Below are 24006 nucleotides of genomic sequence, written 5' to 3'. Positions count from 1 at the left end.
TGCTAGTAGGAAAGAGTAAATTTTAGTGAATATCCAAATTAAAAGAAAGCATGATGTAGGGAACCAGATGCAGATTATTAATTCAACTCTTTGGTTTCAGGCCAGGGAAACCTTTTGCAATCTCAAACTCTCACAGCCGGAAAACATCTGTGATTTCCACACATCCCATCTATTTCAGCTCTTCCTGCAGCTCCTCACAGCCAAACATAGATGCATTGGTGTTGCTCATATTTATTCCTGTCCTGAGTGAGTGTACCAGGGTAAAAGCTGAAGCAGATATGCGCTTGGGGCATTTTTGTGGAAGCTAGAAGGCTTCTGGCTGTTAGTCCAACTGGAGGCTCTTATGCTTGCAGTACCAGAGCTCCCTTTGGGTTTAAATTATGCAGCAGACATCCTGCCATCTTTCTGGAGGTAACATGTTGTTCCAGTTCCCCTCTTATCATGTTTTCATTTCTAAGCTGCTTGCTGGACACATTGCTTCTAATTGCAGTTGACTCAACTGGCAAAATTTATCTGGCAAGCACCGATCAATAAATGTGATACCACCCTAAGGGCACTGATTTAATGCTTCTAAAAGGTTTTCTTCTTATCTGCCAACTCTGCTTCTCTCTGCAACTTCATTTCGAGGGGGTGAGCACCTGCTAGCTGAGACATTCAACTCATTTCTTCATTCCTTTCCACAGAAATCTGATCATGAAAGCCTGGCAGCGGGGATGCGCTCCAGTTCCTGTCCCGTTGTGGCCAAGCAGGATGGTGGAAATGGGTGGCATGGTTTGGGCCTGCTGTCTGGAGAGGCGCTGGTGGCTGGTCCCTCAGCTACAGTCCATTCCTTGAGGTGAGGTACCTATAGCAGCAGCGATGTCCATGACCAACACTGCGAGGGCTTAATGACTCCATTGGCCGCCTTCCCTGCCCTCCATGCATTTCTCCCTGCCTTTGGCAAGTTGATAATTTTTGGTGCGTGCTGAGAGGCCAGGGCTGTGACTACTTCCACAAGGACAGACTTGGCGCAAGCCCTCCATGAGGTTGGACCTCTCTGCCAGCAGGGCTAGCACTGGACCAGTGTGCTGGTTCTGAATGAGGCATGAGGGTGAAGCCAACCGTTTTGCTGTGCCTGTCCCCTCCCTTCAAATCCAAGCCACCAAACTGGCTGGCAGAGGAGGCAGGAAACTTAAGTCAAGTCAAAACCAGGCTGAAAGCCCTCGAAAACTGTTGTGTTCATGCAGGTGAGTTGTGGTTCTGAAATGAGCTCACAGGAAGCTATCTGCTCCTGTCCTGCGATGTGCTTTGGGAGGGTTATTTGCATAGTCTCACACTGTTTGCAGTGGATGTGGGGGTGGTAATTTGCCTTCTGCAGACTCTATTGTCTCTCTGAGACATGGCCAGGCTCTCAGTTGCATCCAGGCCTGGGCTGGATCATGACCCCCTCCAAGCATATGGGCAGCTCTGTCCCTTGTGTGTTGGCACAGGGATGCGATCACAGGAGAGTGAACATCCATTGTGACTCTGTCTCCTTAAGCCTAAATTCTGCGCAGTGAGGATGGTGAAAAATATCTTGAAATCCATTTTAACATCAATTTAATTTCAGGACTACTGTTATGAAAGAAAGGGTTTAATGTTACCTCTGGGGAAAAAAAAAAAAAAAAAAAAAAAAAAAAAAAGCAGCAGTTTCAAATTACTTGACTGTGGGTAAATTTTGTTTTATTTTATTTTATTTAAGGACAGCATCATAATTTATTTTGTTGAAGTGTTTCTAATGGGTAAGCTTTTGTAATGCATAACTAGTGTGCTGTATCATGGGAGTCATGAAAAACAGGGCTAGGAGGCATCTCTAAAGGATTTGTGTCCAAACTCTGCTCCAGGTAGGATCACCTCTATGTAAACTATTCATGCTTATTGTCTAACACATTTCCTAAAATCTCTGGTGATCTTCCCACACAGGCTGTTCCATAACCTTGCAGTCAAGCTATGAAACTCCCTTGCAACTTGCAAGCAGCTCATCCACAGGCTACCCATTTTTTAATAATTTTTTTAATAACTGATTGTTGCAGTTTCATCATTTTTTGTTGATTTGCGTTGCTTTGCAATCATTTCCCATGGCAGTGGGTGGCACGGGAAACTCCCATCCGCCTGGGTTGCAGCCCCCGCCCGACAGGCACGGCGATGCGTTGCGGCTGCCTTATCCCAAAATCGAGGCGAACACGGGGATAGGATTACGGGTGAGAGGAAATAAAATAAATAATAAAAGAAAAAATAATAAAATAAAAAGATGATAAAATAAAATAGTAAAATAAGATATTAAAAAATATATATATATATATTTTTTAAATCAGGAGGTGGGGCTGAAAAAAAAAGAAAAAAAAAAAAGAAAACGCGAATTCAGCGGCTCTGCCCGCCGCTTTCCGGTGGGACCCGAAGGGTCTGCCCCGCTCCGCCCGGAGGCGGCCCCGGGGCGGGGCAGCGGCGGGGGTCCCGTCCCCAGTACTGTCCCCGGTCCCACCCCGGTGCCGGCCCCGTCCCGGCCGCGCTGCCCAGCGGCAGAGAGGTGAGCGGGGTAAAGGGGGGACAGGGCCTGGGAGGGCTGCCCGAGGGGCTCGTCCGGAGGAGGGGAATTGAGGCAAAAGGTGTTTTTTTTTTGTTGTTGTTGTTTTTTTTTTTTTTTTTTTTTTTTTTTTTTTTGTTTTGTTTTGTTTTGTTTTTTGTTTTGTTTTTCCGCGGCAGACTTTTCCGTGAGCAGCTTCCCGTGGGCTGCAGCCGAGCTGCTTTTGGAAATTCGCCTCCGTGGGGCTCAGAGCAGTGAAGAGCTGGCCTCGGACCGTAGGGGGGAGCCGCGGAGGGTCCGGCGGGAATGGATGGCTCCCTTCCCGCTGCGGCACGTCCTTCTGGCTGGGCTTTCTGCAGGGGAGCACCCCTTGGTTCCCTGCGTGGCCTCCTGCGCAGGCATCGGGTTCTGAAGGGAGCTAGGGGGGGCGCTGGGAGCCGCACGTAGGGTGCCCGCCTGTACCACAGCCTGAAAAGGCTTTGTGCAACGTGAGAAGGGAGAGGTGAGCGCTGAAGCCCTGGGTCCAGGTGAACGACAGTAGTGTAACAGGAGGATGCGGAGAAAAGGGTGAGCTGGAGCGCAGGGATGCACCGATCCTGCTGCCAGCAGCGATGGGCTGGCTTGGAGGCGAGCGGAAAGGCGGAAGAGCCAGTGTCAGGAGGGAGCGTGGCTGGCCGTCATGTTTCTCGCAGACATGCCTTGAAAAGGGTCAGAGTTTGAGCCGGGGTAAGGGTTGAGGTCTGAGGGAGAAGGATGGACACTCACAGTGGAGCTGTGGAAATGCTTGCTGTGGTAGCAGGGGAAGAAAGCCCCAGTGAAATAGTTGTAAGGAACCGCATACATGTAACTCCTGGAACTGTAACAATCTAAACCCACAGCACTTGCTGAAAGGTGGTGAGTCCCACAGCCTTGGCTAAAAATGACTTAAATCAGCACGTGTTTCCTAATGCATGAGAAGCTGCTCACCACAGGCTCGTTGCTTCTGCGCCCTGATGCATCCCCCACCAGCTTCTGCTGAGATCTCTGCCTTTGCACTGCTGCTGCTATTTTTGTTACTGTGGAAGCCTGAGGAGCTAATCTTATGGGGCTCAAATTCCCCTTTTTATGGTTCTTGTAGAAATTCCAGCTGTGTCTCAAGGCAGCAGCTCTGTGGGAAGAAGTGATGGCCCTTTTTTCATTCTTGTGCCCCTGCTTTGGCAGCACAAAAGTGATAGTCATCCTTGAGGAACAGCAGGTCTGATGCTGGGTGAACGGTAATCTGCCTGGTTTTAGGTGTGCAGCTCACTGCTGTGAGCCAGGTTTGCCTTCTCACAGGATTCCCACTTCTTCTCAAAGCTTCTCAAGGCATTGATCAGTGGCACTGATGAAGCCTTTCATGCTCAGGGTTCTTGCAGGGCCAACGGATCTCACAGCTGGGGACCGTGAAGCTGTGGACTGTGCAATTTGATGTTGCTACTGAGATGAGTTAGGTGCTACCACTACAATGATGCAGCCTCCTGGTCACCTCTTCCTGCATCTCTCTTTGTGCCACCACCTGTGCCTGTCTCACCCTGCAGTGGAGCAAAACTGGCTGTGGGAGCTAAACGAGTAAGAAGGTGAAATCCTTCAGCGGAATTAGCTTTTTGGTGCTTGAGCTTTCAGGGCTGTTTACAGCAGGGGCAGAGGAGCATTAAGGAAGAGTCTGAGGAGGAAGGGAGTGGGCTTAGCAAAAATTAGCTGTCAGTTTGGTTTTGTTGTGCCATTGACCAGTACTGTGTGTGTCAAGAAGTACTTATGAGTAATCTTACATCCATCTTACTTTTTTTTTTAATTTGATAATTGCTATAGAGACAAGTTGCTGCCTGCCTACTGTAACTGCCATATAAAACCATACTGATATGGCTATTCCATACAGAGGTGAGACCACATTCATAGTGTTTAGCATTGAGTAAGTCTTGCCATAAGTACCATTGTGGTTTGGATCAGGTATGTGCTGGCAGGAGAGATTGGGTTCACCCTTCTCATCTTTTCTGGCACCCCCAGTAAATCAGCATAGCTGTACTATCACTTAGCTCCTGAGGGGTTGCTCTTCCCAAGCTCATGAAAGTCTTGTAGTGTGTCTTTTGGCTTTGAGACTATGACACCTTTCTCTGTGCTCATCTAGGCTTGCCTTTTTTCCCCACAGGCACTCCTGCCCAAACAAATGCTTTAATTCCTTTACCTTTTTGGTTGTTCAAATCCATAAATTTTATTTTGTGTGGTGCTTTCACTTGGCGGCAGTTATGTTGTTAGCAACTGTCATGATCCAAAACAGTGAACAGAGCCTTGCTTCAGAGCCAGTATGCATCACGGGGTGTGGTGTGCTGCAGAGTTCAGGAGTCATCATCATGTCACCAGTCAACCCAATGTTCCAGCACAGCTTCAGCCTGTTTAAGGAGGGAAGAGGAACAACACAAACAAAAGAGCATGTGAAGCTCTGTCTTGGGCAACAAACCATCATCCCCCTTTATATCCTTGAGACATGAGAGGGTGTAGGGCACCACCACTTAGGCAACCGATGGATGCTGTTGATTGTGGTCTTTCTGAGACAGCTGATAGATGATGTTTCTTGCTTTCCATTATTTTCCTTTAAACAAGTTTTATTTCTCACATCAATCCCTAATTTCTCAGGAGATGTCATTCCTCCTTTTCCTGTTCTGCTCTCATCAATGACACATTGTCTTCAGGATGTCTCTGTATGAAATGTTCAGCCCCACTGCAAGGATGTCCTTGGTTCCTAGGCTAGGTTCCTAGGCCTGTTCTCAGGCTGGCAGACTTTTCCTTCTGTCTGTGTTTAGCAGTCTGACTGCAGTCAAGCTACCTCTGTAGCTGCTCCCACGACTCCACCCTTTGGCCTATGATCAGTTAAAGCTCAGTAGGAGTGAGACTACACCATACGTGATGCGTCTCTCTTGCCACCTAATGTCTGAGGTGGAAGAGACATCCATTTGGGACCAATGTTGCTGGAGCTTCTGGGATGGTTTGGCAGACAAAGCACACACAAATTGTACCAGTTTAGATAGAAGTGATACACATGGTGGTTTGATACAAGATGCAATACTGAAAAGCATAGATCCCACAATTAAAATGGAAGCTAATAGTAGTCAGGCACGCCATCCCCATATTCTGAAGCCTGGCAGCCAAGACCGTGGACAGGCCTTCAAGCAAGAATTGTCTTTGCACTATTTGGTGAAAAGTATGGATGTGCTGCTGAATAATGTTAACATCATATTCAGTCTTTTTGGCTTTATTTGGCTCTTATGCTTTGTTAGCATAAAAGCAACAGGTTGTATGAATACACAAGCTCCTCCAAGTGAAGCTAAAAGATGATCTAAGGCCCAGCAATTTTAGATTGCCAATTGTAAAGCAAACTAATCTTTGCAGATCTGTTAAAGCATACACAGTAGTATTTTGGGTAGTATTGGGTACAGTGGAGATGTTATCAATAGCTCGTTCCAGTTTGGCAACACCCAAGTTTAGAAGCAATGAATATATAGCTTTATGAAATGCAGTTGATCTTGTTGCTAAGGGATTGTGTGTTCTGCACTTATGAAGTACCAGGTAATGGTTGTTTGGAAAACTAAGGGTTAGATTTTAAAATCAAAATGCAAAGTGCAACTACCGCCATGGTGGTAGACTCTTATAGGTATCAATGCCACAAAGCCAAAACCATCCAGGTGTTAAAACAGTAGGCCACCAGCCTTGCCTGGAATTATTGCGATGTTTTCAGAACAAGCACTGTGGATCAGGAGAGTAATTAAATTTCATTAAGCATGTTTGGCTCAACCAGATTATCCAAAAGAGATTTCTATTTGTACAGCCAGATGTGTTGTCTGGGCCATATGTATTCCATATTGTTAGTGCTCAGCCAACCATTTTTCTACTGACCATAGTGTGTAGAACTAGAACCAGTGAAATTATAGCATCTTTGATGATTTGTGTTATTAGCATTCCATGTAAGATTTTATAATTTCAAGACATCAAAAGCAAATTTGTTTGTAACTGCTGATTGATTTTCACAGGCCCATGTAGCTCTCAGGGCAGCATCAAGAGAAGCTTGTGTGCTGTTATGTTTAAAACATGGTGTACTTGGGTGTGGTTGTAATAAAAGGAGCGATTACAGCTGTTTGTTCCCACCCATCCTGAATTTGTGTACCGTGGCATTATGAAGCACCAAGGGGGTGCTTTACTCCTATTTATAATAGGAGTGTACTTTAAGAGGTTGCTGTTGGTAATTCAGAGTATTGGGAAGTAAGTTTAGTAAATTAGGCTGGTACCAAAATATTTCATAGATTTTTTCTGCCAACCACCAGAATTCAACATCTGGTGTTTGAGGGTGGTGTAGTCAACACCAGCAACAATTATAAGAGGGAAGGAAAGTCTCTCACGTTGTTTCATTTCATGTCAAATTGACAGTCCATCATTAAGGGAAGCAGGGTAGAACTTTGTTCCAGGTGAGTCTTTCTAGCTACTGGTGTTATCTGGCTGCTTGTGTTAAAGTTCAGACAACTTGAAGGGAAAACAAAATCTCTTCATCCCTTTGGATATCAGGTAGTTTAGAAATCTGTTGCTCAGAAATGTGATGATCGCAGTGATCAAACATCTTTCTCAAACTTTCTGTCTTTTGGTTTTCCAGTACAGGAGCCACTGGGTGATCTCACAGGAATCAGCATGCGTTGTGCCTATTCCTGGCATGGTAGCTCATGCTGCCCATCAGGGCTCTACCAGGAGCTGGCCTCTCTGTCTCTCATGTGTTGGATGTCCTGATGAAGGTGAAAAAGGGCAGCTTTACCCTTCCCTGTCTTTTTAACCTTTCGAGTTGATTCAGCTATAAAACAAACATTAGACAGAACCCAAAACAGAACCTAAAAATAGAGTCTGGGTATTCTGGTATGAATCAGATGGAGGTGGTACATCACAAATGGGTGAGGGCAACATATCAAGGAGTGGCTTATTACCCTCTTGCCATTGAACATTGTATACTGCTCATTGCCCTGGCCCCACAGCTCCATTCTCAACACACCTCAAATTAAGGGACGTAGCAGGAATGACCCATGGACTAGGTTCATCACATGGGACACTGGTTCAATGCAATAAGGTTATCATAGCCACTAGTAATAATGCTTCCTGCAGTTCATCTGGAGCTCACCAGGTGATCAGAGATTCCTTTGCCCAGTCTTGGTAATGGACCCCTTCTGCCCACTGAATCACAAAGGTCTGTAAGGTTCGGGGACATTCCCTCTGAGGGTGAGGAAAATTTATATATAAATCTTCTGCTGATCCTGCAAACAAAGATACTCCTGCTGCTTTATCATGCTAGAGACAGCACGACCATTTAACTATTGACTCCACAGGTCGTGTTTGATATGCTGCCTGAATTTTTCTCAAATAATCCACATTGAAACCTCAAACTTAAGTAGTATTTCATCTCTGTGGATTGTTCCCCCATGATTCATCAGCAGTGACTTCTTGTTTGCTGAGGAGTCCAATTGTTATGGAATCAGTAATTTTCCCCATCAGATTCGTCTGAGCTGTCCCAGATATTTCCATCCCAGTCACTATAACACACAGATACACAGACTTGTAGAATTAAGTATAACCAAATTAAATCTTTCACATATAATTCGCCTTTCAGTCTATTTTCCTCTTTTAAACTTTCAGCTTGTTCATTCTCAATTTTCCATACTGCATTTGGATTAGGGTGACCCTAACTTTTCCTTCCCAGTGGCAAATAGTTGAGTTGGAGGTATTATTCATGAAGATTTTGCAGACCTCAGGATGTTGCATCTCCAAGTATGGGCCACACTGTGCAGCATTAAGGCTAAACTCTGATTCTCCACATGCTGGATTTTCCAGAAATATTGCTTTCACTGTATCTGCTGCTGTCATGTCCTGGGGTAGAACACCTTGTGCATTAAGGACATCCCAGGTGGCCCAACTCCAAGTCCATTCAGAGAAATGTTCAGGAGTATCTCAGGGAAGAGGGAGGATTATATCTCTATTTCCCATGCATTTGCCTTATATCGTGTAATATTCAGTTTAATAAGGAGAAGTTGTCTCCAGCAGTGCTTGCATCAGTTTTGAAGAACTATTCTGTTTTCCAGGAAGCTCTGTCTGGCTTCATCCTGACAAAGTATGACAGCCCCAGCTCCCAGTTTGAAGCATCATGACACCTACCTTAACTGGTCTTCCTCTGAATATTTGGGATGCCTTTATGAAGCATCACTAAGAAGTGCTCAAGATCATCTGATATCCTTGGAAAGATGTGCAGAGCTTTATATCTCCATAAGTAGTCTAAAGACTAATAACATTTTTTTAATAAAGAAAAATAAGTTTAAGGAAAAAATAAACTTTCATGGTCTTTTTGGGTAACCCTGGCCTCAGGTGTGCCTGAGCAGCTGGAGCATTTGGGGGTGAGGAGCACGTATCCACCCAATGGTCCTACCTTCCCACACTCCCCCACTTGGCAGACCCGTCATGGAAGATCTGCTCACTGCTGCAGAGGACAGGTCTCAGAAAGGAAAAGTGCAAGTCAGAAATGGCTGCTTCTCCTTCATCCCTGGATTCATTTCACCAGGCAGGGCAGATTTCAATATTAGAAATCTCTGCTCTTGATCCGGTAGTTAAATCCTCAATGAGAAAGCATTTCTGAAGACCGGTCTTGACCATAACTCTCCACAGCACATTATAACAGTTCACAACATATCACTTCCTATGTACTGGGCTTGGTAAATGTGCTAAACTTGAAAGAGTAAAGGGATCAAAACTGAGGGGACGGAGCAGTGTTGTATATAGTCTTTACAAGGTGTGGCACACTTTGCTTTGACAACGTGTGTAGTCTGTAAGTCTGTTTTTTTTCCCCAACTTGTTTCTGATAAAAGCTTTGCTAGCTTTGATTTTCTATTGTGCTTGAAAGGAAGGAAATACATTTCCGTAGCTGGTCTGAAATGTAGCAACTGAAAGCTGATTTGTGTAAACTTTCAGCAGGTGCTTTTGGTTATACTTACCAAATGCCTTACCACCAAATGCATTTGATGCTGATTCTAAATTCTCATAACTCTAGTTTCAAGATTAATATACTTAATTTTGGTGTTCCAAAAGTTGCTTAAGAGTTTACCTTGATGGCTTTCCTCTGATTGAGGTTTTGAGTTTTTTTGCATTTTCTTGTGACATGTTTCCAGTGTCTTTTAGAGGAAAAGATACAAGTGCAGCCCCCAAAAAACTTGTCACGGTTTTCTGAGGAAGACTCTATAAGCAGAGAGTCTGTCTGCCTCATGGCTGGGTGGCATTCTCTTGTACCTTGTTCAGCAAACAACATGCTGCTTCAGCTGTGCTTAGCTAGCCATCAGGTCTGAAGCACAAGCAGGTATCCCATAGCACAGGAAGGCTACTTTGTAGGATGGGTGCTGTGATTGACACCAGGCTGCAGCACACTGTCCTGCACGGAAAGTCTGATACTGAAAGTGTTTCACAATAATCAATGAGTTTATTCCTTGTCATGTGCAGTGCAGTAAATGAACTCAACAGCTCTGTCCCCAGCCCCATGGGAAAGTGCAGCGTGGTTTCTGTGAAGGAGGACCTGGCTCTTGATTCTGGCTGCAGTGGGAATTTCTTGCTGGAAAGCCATCTGTGCACTGTCACAGCAAAGCCTTAAAGCTTCTCTTTCTGACAAATCAGGAAACTCCCTTGCTCAGAGTTTATCAATGTTCTCTTTGCTTTTTGTTATAAAGCGCTTCTAAAGTCAAAGCTTGAGTGTATTCTAAGCAAACACAGCTGCATGTTTGCATTGGTGTGGCAGTCGCTTCTGTGCTTGCGGTCACTTGCTTTGTTCCATCAGTCAAAATTAATTACTTGATGGAACTTGAGTGTTGTTTCACCATCAACCACCTCATAGGTTCAGATGTGCCAGACTTCAGCAGACATGATAGGAAGAAACTGAGCTTTTGCTCTAGCCCTGGAGGTGTTTGTACTGCCCTGGAGGAGGAAACCAAGGTTTCTGTGGTGTTTCACTGTTGTTGCTGGAACAGCTGTTGTCATCTGCTGCTACTATTTACTGCCTGAGATTTACTGCCTTCTCTCCTCTTCAGCTGCTGAGTGTCCTTCAAAGAAGACAAACTGGGACAGTGCTATTTCACCAACGCTCACTGGGGAGAGGCGCTGGGAGAGCAATAATGTTCTTTTTACCATCTCACACTTTTCCCAAGATCTATGCTTCAACTCTCTGGAAGCTAAACCATCAGAAAAGCTTCATTTGGTAAGCTGATTTTTCTGCCCAAGATACCTGAACAAATACACTCCTTTGGTAGAAATTTGTCCTTAGATTGGTGTAGCTGACAAGTCCTTTGTGTTGAAAGTAGATAAGAGACAATGTGTCACTTATGGCCTCTCACTTTCTTTGTTTAAAGGATTTCCATTGTAGAGGAAACATTTGCGCAGAATTGCTCAGCAGTTCATAATCCAAAATGCAAATTTTTACTCTTGTAGGGAAAAAAGAAAATAAAATGCTAGGAACCTCTCTTTATTTAATTGTTACAAGGAACACTGTATTGGGCATAAGTGTCAGGGTTTGGGGCACTGGGACTGTAGGTGTGGTCTGTGTAGGAGAAGAAAGCCATGAGCATGAAAACAGCTTATTGCACACCGAAACTGCAACCTGTCAGAGCAGCTAATGGCACCTCTGCTCAAATGCCTTTAAGAAAGGGTTGTAGCCTCTCTGGGGACAGGAGTCATGGAGAAGAGACACGACAGGAGTCACAAAACAGCACCATAGGAGGACAAACATGGGAAGACATGTGAGGAGTCACAAAACAGGAGCTGACATGGGGCAGGAGGCCCAAAAAGGCCTGCACAAGGACAAGCAAAAGGACACAGGAGCAAAGGTGTGAGGAGGTGGAGGGGATGGGAGAGGAAACACAAGACGGTGAAGAGCTGTCTCTAGAGCAAAGGAAGGATGTGGAGGAGGCTGTGGAAGAGGATGCTGTTGGATACATGGCTTGAGATGCTGTCTTGGAAGGACATGTTCAGTGCTGGAGAAGGTACCCTCGAGGGAATGTGGCCTGTGGGCAGTCCATGCCAGCACAGGGACATCCCTGAGGAACTGTGACTCGTGGGTAAGCCATAGCAGGACGGGGACATCCCTGAGGGACTGTGGCCCAGTGAGAGCCTGTGCCAGGACAGGTACACCCCAAGAGACTGTAGGCTGTGGAAGACCCATGGTACAGCAGAGGAGCACTAAGAAGCAAGGAACAGTGAAGCAAAAGAGTAAGATGTAGGGAGCAGAGGAAGGAAACTGCTATGTATTGCCTGAAGGAACTGGGACAGAGTGGGTGTAACCTGCAGGGAAAAGAGGGAAGTTGATACTGGAAGAGGAGTGTGGAAGAGGTGCTGGACTGAAGAGAAGCCTGGGGAAAGGGGAGGAAAGGTGTTTTCCTGAAGTGTTTGTTTAATTGCTTGGCTTTTTTTTTTTTTAAATTGATAACTGAATCAGTAATTAGAAGTTTCTGTTAATGGGTAATAAATGAAATTCCCCAAGTCAAGACTGTTTTGTCTGTGACGGTATATTTATTATGTTGGGATGCAAATTGGTTTAGCAATGACACGGTCTAACAGTGCAAACCTCAGGTGGATGTAACCTGGGAGGCATTTCCCCTCTCTGTACATGAAACTGATATATCCTCGCAGTGCTGGGTTGGCACGTTGGCATTTTCCCAATTACAGCTTTCTAGAGAAGGACCAGCCCCAGCTAGTTGCAGGTGTTCACGAGTGGTGAAGGTAAAAGCCACAGAACAAATAAATCTCCCATGCTGACAATGCTCTTCTTCCTTCCAAACCAGACTGGAGCTGCAAAGAGAAATGGGAAAGAACAGGGTGGGGGCAGTTGGCAAAGTTGTGCCATTTCTTGTAACTATGTGGAAAGAAAATGTGTGTTGTCCTCTTGAAGTCTTAAGGAAAGTCAAGGGCATGGAGAAGAAAGGCAGCACACTGTGACATGGCTGGTCCCAAGCCTGCCAGGGCCTGGTGCCACCAGCTCTGAGTGACTTGGTACGTGTTGAAAAATTGCTAGATTTTTTTTTTTGTTCAATTAGACAAAAAAGTAAGAGATGAACCTCAGTGGAGACTTTTTTTTCCAACTGAAGTATGATTAATTCAAAATGGTAAATCCTGTACTGTCATTAAGCTGACCTGTAGCTGTCTGCAGCAGGCATAATGGAGTTCTCTATTACACTCTGCACTTTTTCAGTTTGTGTCATAAAACTTCTGCTTTTACTGATGGATTGTATTGATTGTGTTTCTTTTAAGTCATGCAAAATCTTACCACAAAGGAAGAAACAGGTCAAAATAGAGAAGCACAAAAATGTTTTGCATCTTGCAGACAACTTCACTTTTTTCTTCTTCTTTTAAAGAGAATATTCTTTGTGAAACCTTACTGGTTTACTATACTAAAAGCGTAGCACTGCTTGGAGTATGGAGGCTTTGAGGAAAGCATGGGTACATTGTTCACAGTTCTCTTTAACTAGACTGTGCATTGCAGGAGTCCAATGCACCTTATTTCAGGCTGCTAAAAACTGTTGGATTTTCTGGTAGATAAATTCAGCTCTGCTCTTGCATCTGCTGCAGCATATCTCTTTACGGTTAAATCCATGCTTTGGACTTCAGAGAACTAAACTTGGTGTCTGGCCAGGACAGTAAATGAGCCTTGTAAAAGGCACAGGTTGCCCAGAGAGGTTGTGGAGTCCTCTCCTTGGAGATCTTCAACATCCAACCCAGACACAGCCATGGGCAACTTGCTCTAAGTGGCCATGCTTAAGCTGGGGTTTAGACCTGATGACCTCAAGAGGTCGCTTCCAGCCCCAGACATTCTGTGGTTCTGTGCTCCTGCACTACTCCGAGCTTATGCAGATGGGCCACTGATGGCCCCCATGGAGGGCCTGGGAGCAGTGGGCCCAGCATGATATTATTTGGGCTCCCCCTCCTGCCATCATCCCTCTGAGCTCCTTTGTGGGTGTGCAGGTGAGTTTTATTGCACCCTCTAACAACCTGAAAAAGGGCTATGGTTTCTGGTGGGGGCCTGTGGGCATTGCTATGGTATGGAGAAGCCAGGACACTTTTTAAGAAATGTTCCAAAGGTATAATTTAAGCATGCTGGCATGCTTAAATTCAACATGTAATTTAAATTCAGTGTTCAGTGTGTAGTTCTGCCACAGTGCTGTACTATGTCTTGTGGTCTGCTGACCTGCCTGTTAATGTATTTTCTGTTTTCCTCACCACCAGATCACGATGTGTCTTGTGGTAGAACAAGCTCTGATGGGAACAAGAATGCTCAGGATGCCCAACTGCCTGCTAAAACTGACCCGGTTGGTGCTGAGCCACAAGCTGAGGGCCCTCTTCATCCTCACCTTTAAGTTCATGTCCTTTGTCTCCATCCTGTTGTACTGGAGAATCACGGAGGATGCTAAGGTCAGGGACCAAGTCTACAGCTTGCCTACTGAAATCCACTGTGCTCACTCTGTGCCATCTCCCGCCCGTCCCGTTGCTGATGGGCCTCCTCCTCCACCTGGGGATGTGTTTTTTGTGGAGACCTCTGAGCGAATCAACCCAAATGACCTGTTCACATGCTCTGTGGAGTCAGCTGCACGGACACACCCTGGGACAAGGGTTGTGGTGCTCATGAAAGGCTTGGCCAAAAGAAATGCCTCGTTACCCAACCACTGGGGCTTCTCATTGCTGAGCTGCTTCCCCAATGTGGAAATCCGGCCCTTGGATTTGCCAGAGCTTTTCTCTGGGACACCTCTGGCAAAGTGGTACTCGCAGGCTCAGCAGCGCTGGGAGCCTTATTTCTTCCCCATCCTGTCTGATGCCTGCAGAATTGCCATCATGTGGAAATTTGGTGGCATCTACCTGGACACAGACTTCATTGTGCTTAAGAACTTAAAGAACCTCACCAATGTGCTTGGTACCCAGTCCAAGTATGTACTGAACGGGGCCTTTCTATCCTTTAAGCCCAGACACAAGTTCATAGAGCTTTGCATGCAGGACTTTGTGGAGAACTACAACAGCTGGATCTGGGGGCATCAAGGCCCACAGCTCCTAACGCGTGTCTTCAAGAAGTGGTGCTCCATCAGGAGTCTTCGGAGCAGTAAGAGCTGCAAAGGGGTAAGTGCTCTTCCCCGGGAGGCTTTTTATCCCATTCGGTGGCAGGACTGGAAGAAATACTTTGAAGTGGTGAGCTCCTCAGAGCTTCAGGAACTCCTAAAGAACACCTATGCAGTGCATGTATGGAACAAGAAGAGCCAAGGGACAAGGCTAAAGATCACATCACAGGCGTTGCTGGCTCAACTGCATTCTCACTTCTGCCCTGCCACGTATGATATCTTGAAGATGGATTCTGAACGGCAGTGACTCCAAGGATCAGCTAAGAGAAGTTGCCTGGGAGCCCCTATCCCCTGAGCTGTTCTATCACAGATGAACCCTCTTTTGAAACAAGGTGGTGGGAGTTCACGAGAAAAGATATTTGTGGGGTGTAGGTGGAGCCCATGGTTTCAGACCATCTGTGCAGCCTTTTGCCTTGGCTTTAACAACATTTTGGTCCTCTGCAGGACCCTTCTTCTGCTCTGCTTGGTCTGGTGGAGAAATGTCAGAAGGGAAGTGAGTGCTGGTCCACTTGTGGCAGCCCCTTCCTTACTCGGAGGACTAAGATCCCTTGCTATGACTTTAAATTTGGAAGGGACCTTTGTAGAAATGTGTATCTCATCTTCTGTCACTGACTCTCAAAGCACCAAAAGGATGGGAGAACAAAGAACAAGAACTGAAGGAGTTAAGGGTGTGCTAGAGGAAGTGTCCTGAAAAAAAATGTAGAAGAAAACAAAGGAAACAAAGAAAGGGGAAATGGCTAAAGCAACGCCTCGCCTCGCCTCGCCTCGCCTCGCCTCGCCTCGCCTCGCCTCGCCTCGCCTCGCCTCGCCTCGCCTCCTCCCCTTCCCCAGACTTTGGTGGAAGGGACTTTTTCATCTGTGGTTTGAGCACGGAGCAGAACAGTGGAGCCTCTGTTCAGTGTCAGATCCCAGGACTTGCTTGAAACTTTGGTGTGAATCAGAACAAGAGGATCTGAGGCCAGTTAATCATTTATAAAGAGCTCTTGCACAGCAATGTTTTATTTTATATTAATGGCAAATTAACACCCTGTGATGAGTAGGAGAGCTCTTCCAAATACAGCTTAAATTTCATGTGACACAGGAAGAACTGAACTATCTTATCCACTGGTTTTGTAAGTGTGAGCAAATATCAATAACTGCATCTAGTATCTTTCAGCACTTGGACTGATCCTATAGGAAAGAGGTGATGTTTCTAAATATTCCCAAGACTAAAGAGAGTTTGATAGGAAATCTATACTGTCTAAATGCAAATCAAGGAACCGAACCATTTATGGTGGACCTCTTCAAGTAGTTTGGAGCCCTCCTGTAATTCACTGTGCAGGAGCAGAAGTCTCTCCTGGGAGGTCTTGAGAAGTACAGTCAAAAGATTTAATCTTTTATTGTGAGTGTTTCACTTAACTGCAATCGAAAAAGTTAATGTATTTCTTTTAAGGTGCTGTTGTGCCTTTGAGGGTTCCCAACATAGAGGATTTTTTTTTTTTGCACAAATGGTGGCAGAAAACCCAAAAGGATATATTGATTCTCCTACAGCTCTTGATTTTCTTACAGTTCTTTGTCTGAAAATATTAGAGAAAGAGCTGCAAGAAGCAGGAGTAAGGTAGAGTCTACCAGTCTCATTACATCTGTTCACCACCACAGTCTCAGTAGGTTTGCCAAGGCACATGAGTGTAACACTAGAATGGGGTTGACAGAGGTGAACAGAGTATTGGCCACCCTGTCTCCTACACTATTAAGAAGGTGTTCCAATTACCCTTCTGATGATCACAAGTCAGTCAGATCTCCCATGTCACCTAGCCTCCTAGCAAGAGCTTTTTGAAGTGGTGCTAGCTGCAGGATTGTGACTCAGATGACTGCTAGGTCTGCATTTGTCTGAGGCCTCTTCTGTTTCCCACATCATATATAAGAAAGGTGAGGTTTGCTCAGCTTAGCTCAGGCAAAGAAGTAAAAGACTGTGCATGCAAGGACAACATTTCTCTGTTTGTCTTAGGTTTATTTGTCTTTTCTCTGATGATAAAAATGAGAAAGCCAAATTGCCCATCACTTTTTCACAACAGCTCCCTGGGGAACACGGCTGTGGAAGCTTAGGAGGGTGTGCACCTTTTGTTTATTTGTCTGCTGAGCTATCTGACTGGAAGCTAGTGCTGCTCTACAATGAAAGCTACCTGCCTTCAAGTTGGGCAGAGTGGCAGCTCCATGCACAAGCAGCTGCTCTGGAGTGAAGAAGGTTCTGGAAACACCCCTCCACTGGCTGGCACCCCATGCACGTACATATGTAGGTAATGCCATGTGCTGGGGCTGGCTAGGATGGAGTTAACTTCCCCCACAGCATCCCATACAGCAGTGCAGTGCTCTACACATGTAGCTAGAACAGCATTGGTATTACACCAGTGCTTTGCCTATCACTCAGCTGTGCTCCACAGCACCAAGATTCTCTCCAAACCCCAGAGACAGCAGGCTGTGGGTGGGCAAGGGGTGGGGAGGGGACATCACCAGGGCAGCTGACCAAAACTGACCAAAGGGATATCCCATACTGTGTGGTGTCACACTCAGCAATAAAAGGTGGGGAAGAGGGAGGAGACAGAGCGGGGGGGCTCGTGATGAAGATACCCTGTCCTCCCAACCAATGGCTGCACATATTGAGGCCCTGCTGCCCAAGATGTGGCCAGACATTACTCACTGATGGGATGTAGAGAATAATGGTTTTCTCTATTTGTTTCTGTGTGGCATTTGCTTATTTTTTTTTCCCTTTAATTAAACTGTCCTTATCTCAACCCGTGAGTTTTTTTTTTTTTTTTTTTTTTCACATCCTATTTTTTCCACCTGTACCTTTGAGGAGGGAGAGTGAGAGAGAGTGGTGGAGGGAGAGTGGTTCAGCAAGTCATCAGTGTGAAACCACCATGTACTCTCTTTTGTTCTGCTCAGCTTTATAGGTATATCCTGCAGACATTCAGGGTTTTGAATGTCTGCAGCTCTTCTGGCACTGAAGAAATTGGACTCAATGATCCTTATGGGGTCCTTTCCAATGCGGGATATTCTGTGATTCTATGAACATTTTTAAGAACCTTTAAGAATGTCTTCTGCTTGTGGGGAGCAGTAGTTTTTCCTGACTGCACTGAGTGGTATAAGTGGATGCTATTTTCACTTCCTACTCTCTCTGTCACTATTTTTTTTTTTTTATTCTTCCTCCCACTGCCCCACTGTTTTATTTAGATGCAGACAGAGAATTGTCAGCCATGGCCTAGTCTGTGGTCACTGGGGAAAGTTTTGCATAGTTTCTCCTTCTACTGGTTGTTTCTGTTTTGGGTTCTTTGGGCTAAACAATGGAAAACTTAGTGAACTAGAAACCCTTACCAGAGATGGTAAAATGGTGGTTTGTGATCATAAAGGCATAACAGGATGTCTACTGTGGTAATTCTATGAAAAGAATACAGATGTGTTTGGGACCTACTGCAATGGTTATCAGGCTTGGTGTACGATAGCTTATTCTAAGAAAGTGCCTTTTTGCATACATGTAGTAGTTTTTTCTTGTTTTTCTTTGTTTTCCCTGCTGAGTCAGTGTTCCAAGGTTTGATAATCAGAGAATCAAAGCGAGGTAGACTTTGGCCTCTTTCCCTTTGTCTTGTAAAAGAAAAATAAATATTTTTTTTTACTATTTCTTCTCTTTGTCAAGATGTTCTGTTTTGTTCTGAGAGGTGTTGGTGGCAGGTCTGAGCAATCTGTTAGTTATTATGCTGTGAAGTATTTTAAACTTGTGTCCTGAACTGACTCAATAAAATGAGGAGTGTGAAATGAATATGAGTCAAGATAAGCATGATCCCATGTGGAAGGAAGGCTCTGGGAATCATGGCTGTGATGCTGTCTATGGGGCTTGAGGGGAGGGTACAGAGGAAAGCACAGGGCACGGTACTGATTCCTACTTGAAACAGGCTGGAATGTCTGGTTAGTTTGAGTAATCTGCTTGTTTTTGTCCCCTTCCAACCCCTTGCACATCCACAGTCCTTTTACTGGAGCAGCAGAGTGAGAAATAGAGAACGCCATGATACTCTGCAAGAGCTTCTCAGAAATAGCTAAAACATCAGTGTGTTATTAGCATTGTTTTGGTCACAAATCTAAATACAATACCACAGAAGATGTTATGAAGAAAATTAGCTCTATCCCAGCCAGACGCAGTACCGGTAAGTAAGAGACTGACATATGAGGGGAGGCTGGGAGAACTCAGATCATTTTGATGATCCACAGAACATCACCCATGAACATCATCCATTTGATAGGATGAGAGGCAATGGGCATAATCACAGAATCACACAGAATTTCTAGGTTGGAAGAGACCTCAAGATCATCGAGTCCAACCTCACAGCTAACAGTCCCCACTAAACCATATCCCTAAGCTCTACATCTAAACGTCTTTTAAAGACCTTCAGGGATAGTGACTCTACCACTTCCCTGGGCAGCCTGTTCCAATGTCTAACAACCCTTTTGGTAAAGAAGTTCTTCCTAACATCTAACCTAAAACTCCCCTGGCACAACTTTAACCCATTCCCCCTCATCCTGTCACCAGGCACATGGGAGAACAGGCCAACCCCACCTCTCTTCAGCCTCCTTTAAGGTATCTGTAAAGAGCAATAAGGTCGCCCCTGAGCCTCCTCTTCTCCAGGCTGAACAAGCCCAGCTCCCTCAGCTGCTCCTCGTAGGACTTGTTCTCCAGGCCCCTCACCAGCTTCGTCGCCCTTCTCTGGACCTGCTCAAGCACCTCGATGTCCTTCTTGTAGCGAGGGGCCCAAAACTGAACACAGTACTCGAGGTGCGGCCTCACCAGAGCCGAGTACAGGGGGACAATCACCTCCCTAGCCCTGCTGGTCATACTGGTTCTGATACAAGCCAGGATGCTGTTGGCCTTCTTGGCCACCTGAGCAGACTGCTGGCTCATATTCAGCCGACTATCCACCATTACTCCCAGGTCCTTCTCTGCCTGGCAGCTCTCCAACCACTCATCTCCCAGCCTGTAGCTCTGCTTGGGGTTATTGCGCCCCAGGTGCAGGACCTGGCACTTAGCGTTGTTGAACTTCATGCAGTTGACCTCAGCCCATCGGTGCAGCCTATCCAGATCCTCCTGCAGAGCCTTCCTACCCTCAAGCAGATCGACACATGCGCCTAGCTTGGTGTCATCTGCAAACTTACTGAGGGTGCACTCAATGCCCTCGTCCAGATCATCGATGAAGATATTAAAGAGGACCGGCCCCAGCACCGAGCCCTGGGGAACACCACTAGCAACTAGCCTCCAACTGGACTTGACTCCATTTACCACGACTCTTTGGGCCTGGCTATCCAGCCAGTTTCTAACCCAACAAAGCATGCGCCAGTCCAAGCCAAGAGCAGCCAGTTTCTTGAGGAGAATGCTGTGGGAGACGGTGTCAAAAGCCTTGCTGAAGTCAAGGTAGACCACATCCACAGCCTTTCCCTCGTCCACCCAGCGTGTCACTTTGTCATAGAAGGAGATCAGGTTCGTCAAGCAGGACCTGCCTTCCATAAACCCATGCTGACAGGGCCTGATCGCCTGCTTGCCCTTCAAGTGCTGCATGATGACTCTCAAGAGGATCTGCTCCATGAGCTTCCCTGGTACTGAGGTCAAACTGACAGGCCTGTAGTTTCCCGGGTCTGCCCTCTGGCCCTTCTTGTAGATGGGCGTCACATTTGCTAGCTGCCAGTCAACTGGGACCTCCCCCGATAGCCAGGACTGCTGATAAATTATGGAAAGTGGCTTGGCCAGCTCCTCTGCCAGTTCTCTCAGTACCCTTGGGTGGATCCCATCCGGCCCCATCGACTTGTGCACATCCAAGTGCCATAGCGGGTCACCAACCAGTTCTTCGTGGATGGTGAGGGCCACATCCTGCTCCCCTTCCCCTTCCACCAGCTCAGGGTACTGGGTATCCAGAGAACAACCGGCATTGCCACTAAAGACTGAGGCAAAGAAGGCATTGAGCACCTCCGCCTTTTCCTCATCTCTTGTAACTAAGTTTCCCCCCGCATCCAGTAAAGGATGGAGATTCTCCTTAGTCCTCCTTTTTGTGTTGATGTATTTATAAAAACGTTTTTTGTTATCTTTAACGGCAGTAGCCAGATTGAGCTCCAGATGAGCTTTGGCCTTCCTAATTTTGTCCCTGCACAGCCTCGCTACATCCTTATAGTCCTCCCTAGTGGCCTGCCCACTTTTCCAAAGATTATAAACCCTCTTTTTTCTCCTAAGCTCAAGCCACAGTTCTCTGTTGAGCCAGGCTGGTCTTCTTCCCCGCTGGCTCGTCTTTGGGCACATGGGGACAGACCGCTCCTGCGCCATTAAGATTTCCCTCTTGAAGAGCACCCAGCCTTCCCGGACCCCTCTGCCCTTCAGAACCGCCTCCCAAGGGACTCCACCAACTAGTGTCCTGAGCAGCCCAAAGTCAGCCCTCCAAAAGTCCAATACAGCGGTTTTACTGATCCCCTTCCCGGCCTCGCCAAGAATAGTGAACTCCACCATTTCGTGGTCACTCTGCCCAAGACAGCTCCCGACAATCACATCCTCCACCAGTCCTTCTCTGTTTGTGAAGAGAAGGTCTAGCGGGGCACCACCCCTGGTAGGTTCACTAACCAGCTGTGTCAGGAAGCTATCTTCCACACTCTCCAGAAACCTCCTAGACTGCTTTCTCTGGGCTGTGGTGTGCTTCCAGGATATGTCAGGGAAGTTGAAGTCCCCCACGAGTACAAGCGCTGAAATACAGATAGTCCAACTGAAACAAAACAGTGGTGAAACATTGGAACAGGTTGTCCAGGTAGGTTGTGAGGTCTCAGTCTTTGTACATAGTCAAACCTCAGGAGGACGCAGACCCAAGCAACCTGCTGTAGGTGACTCTGCTTTGAGCAGGGTGACTAGGCTAGATGATCTCCAAAGGTGCCTTCCAACCCCAGCCCTTCTGTGATTTTGTGGCTAGATGGAGCCTGACCTGAGGCTTGAAGAGCTCCAGTGATGGGAATAGCTACAGGTGCTTTCCTAACAGCTTCCCCAGTGTTGGTACCTTATAAATGGGTCTGTGGTGATGCAGTGCTTGAAAGATCTGGGGAGGGGAGAATGAGTATGGGAAGCTACAGACCTGATATTTGTTGTAGGCAACTGAGTAGAAACTGCAATAAATCCTAAACTTAGTGGCTCTATGGGTAAAAGGTGGACATTTTATGAACACATCGATGTGTCTTCTTTAAGGGAAGGTCAGCAGCCAACGAGTACAGAGACAACGGGGAATTGTTAGAAAACGAGGGCCACCTGAGTTGAGAAAAGCTATTCAATGAAGTGCCTGGCATAAGGATGAAGCTTCCCAAATGGATGAGTAAATTAATTGGTGTAAAGTAGTGTGTGTTCAAAGAGCACTCAGGACCTCAGGTGTTTGGGTGAGAGGAGACAGCTCTATGAAACTCTGCTCAGTTCTTATGGCTGTCACCCAAACAGTGTGAGCACTGGGAATTATTAGTAAAGGAGTAAAAAGCAAAAGGGGGGAAATGGCTAAAGCAATTTAAAGCAATTTTTTTTTTTTTTTTTTAATTGGAAATTTGGTGTGAATCAGAACAAGAGGATGTGAGGCTAGTAATATCCAGAACAGCATGAGCTGCAAAGGGGTGAGTGCTTTTTCCCCAGAAGCTGTGAATTATATTCCCTGGTGGCAGTGGAATAATTTATTTGCAGCAATCAGCTCCTTGAAGTTTCAAGGACTCCTGAAGAACATCTATGTAGTGCATGTAGGGAACAAGAAGAGACAAGAGACAAGACTAGAGATCACATCACAAGTTTTGTTGTCTTAGCTGCATTCTCACTTCTATCTTGCCAGATATGAGAACATGAAGAAGGTCTCTGAAGAGTAATGAAATCCTGTAATGGGATCTAATGGCCCTTGGCTTCTGGGACGTTCCCAAACCTCAAAGAAACTGGATGCTTTTAACATCCCACAGTTTTCAGCCCGTGGAGCAGGTATTCCGGGTGGCATCTCCGTGATTTTGTACCATTTCTAATATCTGCATTAGAGCTTATGTATTTGAAATATAAACCAGATCTCAGTTCTGACTCTTGTCTTGTCCTTCAGTAGCCCTTGCTGCTGCAGAGAGGGGTAAACATGTTCATTAGGGCCTCCCAGTTGCTCCTCTTTTGCTGTTCTAGCAATTGTTCTTCCCATACAAGGTCTGAAAAGCCTCTTATTTAGTTTCAACAGATGTAGGAACCCTTGGCTTGCTCTGTGTAACATTTTAAAGTATGTAAATAACTACCAACCAGTGCTATAGAACATTCCTTGGCTGTTTTAGAGGAGCTGTTCTGAGGCTGTTTTTTAGAGGCTGTTTTGTTCTTAAGAACAAATTTCCGGACTGTAAAAATTATTTCCGGACTGTAAAAATTATTATGACTGATCAAGTTTGGGGATAGACTGGTAGTATATTAAAAATTCTTTAAGAAAATAAGAATATTTTTAATCTCTGCTTGGCTTGGTGTTAAATTTTTCTCACTTGCCATAGGCACTTTATTTCAAATGATCTTTTCTATTGTTTTACATTCTACAACGATAGGCTTACTTTTCTGGTCCTATTGAGAAAAATAAGTAGGCAAAAGCAGTTCTTTTACCAGAGCGGAGAAGTGTAAGAGATATTGAGAACAATACTCTCCACCTGAGTCACTGCTTGGAAGTAAATATGTCCTTATCAAAATTCAACACCTGCAACACCTTGTAACATATTTAAAATAGCATGGTGGAACAGTCAGTGATTAGGAAGTATTTTCTTGTGGCTTATTTGCCTCTTATTGTGAGAGAGTAAAGTAAAAGAAATAATTAGCAACCTGTATTAATGCAGCTCATACCTAATTTATACTCACCTTTTCCATTGTGTGTAGAAACATGTATTTTATGACTTAATCTCTTACTCCTGTAGATACCTGTTCTTGAATTCAGAGAAATTGTCATGTCATAGGGAGTGTACAACTTTCCTCAATGCTATGCATTTGTTTGATTTAGAAGAGCTTTTCCATCAAAGTATTTCTATCAATTGTGAGGATTAGTCCGTGAAAAAACAGGCTGAGCAAAGATACAGGATGCTCAAAAGTACGGCTTGTCACGCATGTCTTGTAACTCTCATTTTTGGGCTAGATAGTAAAAAATCAACGTCTTTATACAGTAATTTGCCATGGTTCAGATATGCAAAAATGATTAGTCACTAATAGGACAATCTCCTTGGCTGTATGTCTGAGTTTCTTTTTCTCTGTCATTACTTTGTACTTGCTGTTTT

General features: G+C 45.5%; 1 protein-coding gene and 1 long non-coding RNA gene across 7 annotated transcripts; both read left to right on the top strand.

The window, feature by feature from the left end:
- The first annotated feature begins 2122 nt into the window (after positions 1–2122).
- On the top strand, positions 2123–18505 carry A4GALT (alpha 1,4-galactosyltransferase (P1PK blood group)). Of its 6 annotated transcripts, none has more exons than XM_068656513.1 (5): positions 2123–2219; positions 7197–7332; positions 8665–9365; positions 10648–10814; positions 13832–18505. In XM_068656513.1, the coding sequence occupies exon 5, from the start codon at positions 13838–13840 to the stop codon at positions 14957–14959; it is 1122 nt and encodes a 373-aa protein (XP_068512614.1). In that variant the 5' UTR covers positions 2123–2219; positions 7197–7332; positions 8665–9365; positions 10648–10814; positions 13832–13837; the 3' UTR covers positions 14960–18505. The 6 variants fall into 6 exon arrangements, 5 of the variants coding, with proteins under 5 accessions (XP_068512614.1, XP_068512596.1, XP_068512631.1 ...); XM_068656495.1 differs by lacking the exon at positions 2123–2219 and adding an exon at positions 2394–2545; XM_068656505.1 differs by lacking the exon at positions 2123–2219 and adding an exon at positions 2426–2545 and having other exon boundaries at positions 7202–7332.
- A 3323-nt stretch (positions 18506–21828) lies between these two features.
- LOC137850239 (uncharacterized) lies at positions 21829–23404 on the top strand. Its single transcript, XR_011092393.1, has 3 exons — positions 21829–22190; positions 22305–22356; positions 22566–23404. It is a non-coding gene; the product is annotated as an uncharacterized lncRNA (long non-coding RNA).
- The last annotated feature ends 602 nt before the right edge of the window (positions 23405–24006 follow it).

The sequence above is a fragment of the Anas acuta genome, chromosome 1 (assembly GCF_963932015.1).
Source record: "Anas acuta chromosome 1, bAnaAcu1.1, whole genome shotgun sequence".
Taxonomy (NCBI): Eukaryota; Metazoa; Chordata; class Aves; order Anseriformes; family Anatidae; genus Anas; species Anas acuta.
The sequence above is the reverse complement of the archived record's forward strand: the minus strand, read 5'-3'. Positions and strand labels throughout refer to the sequence as shown.

What these genes read in the sequence shown, in the direction of transcription:
- A4GALT (XM_068656513.1), top strand. Translation starts at nt 13,838, where the DNA reads ATGTGTCTTGTGGTAGAACAAGCTCTGATGGGAACAAGAATGCTCAGG.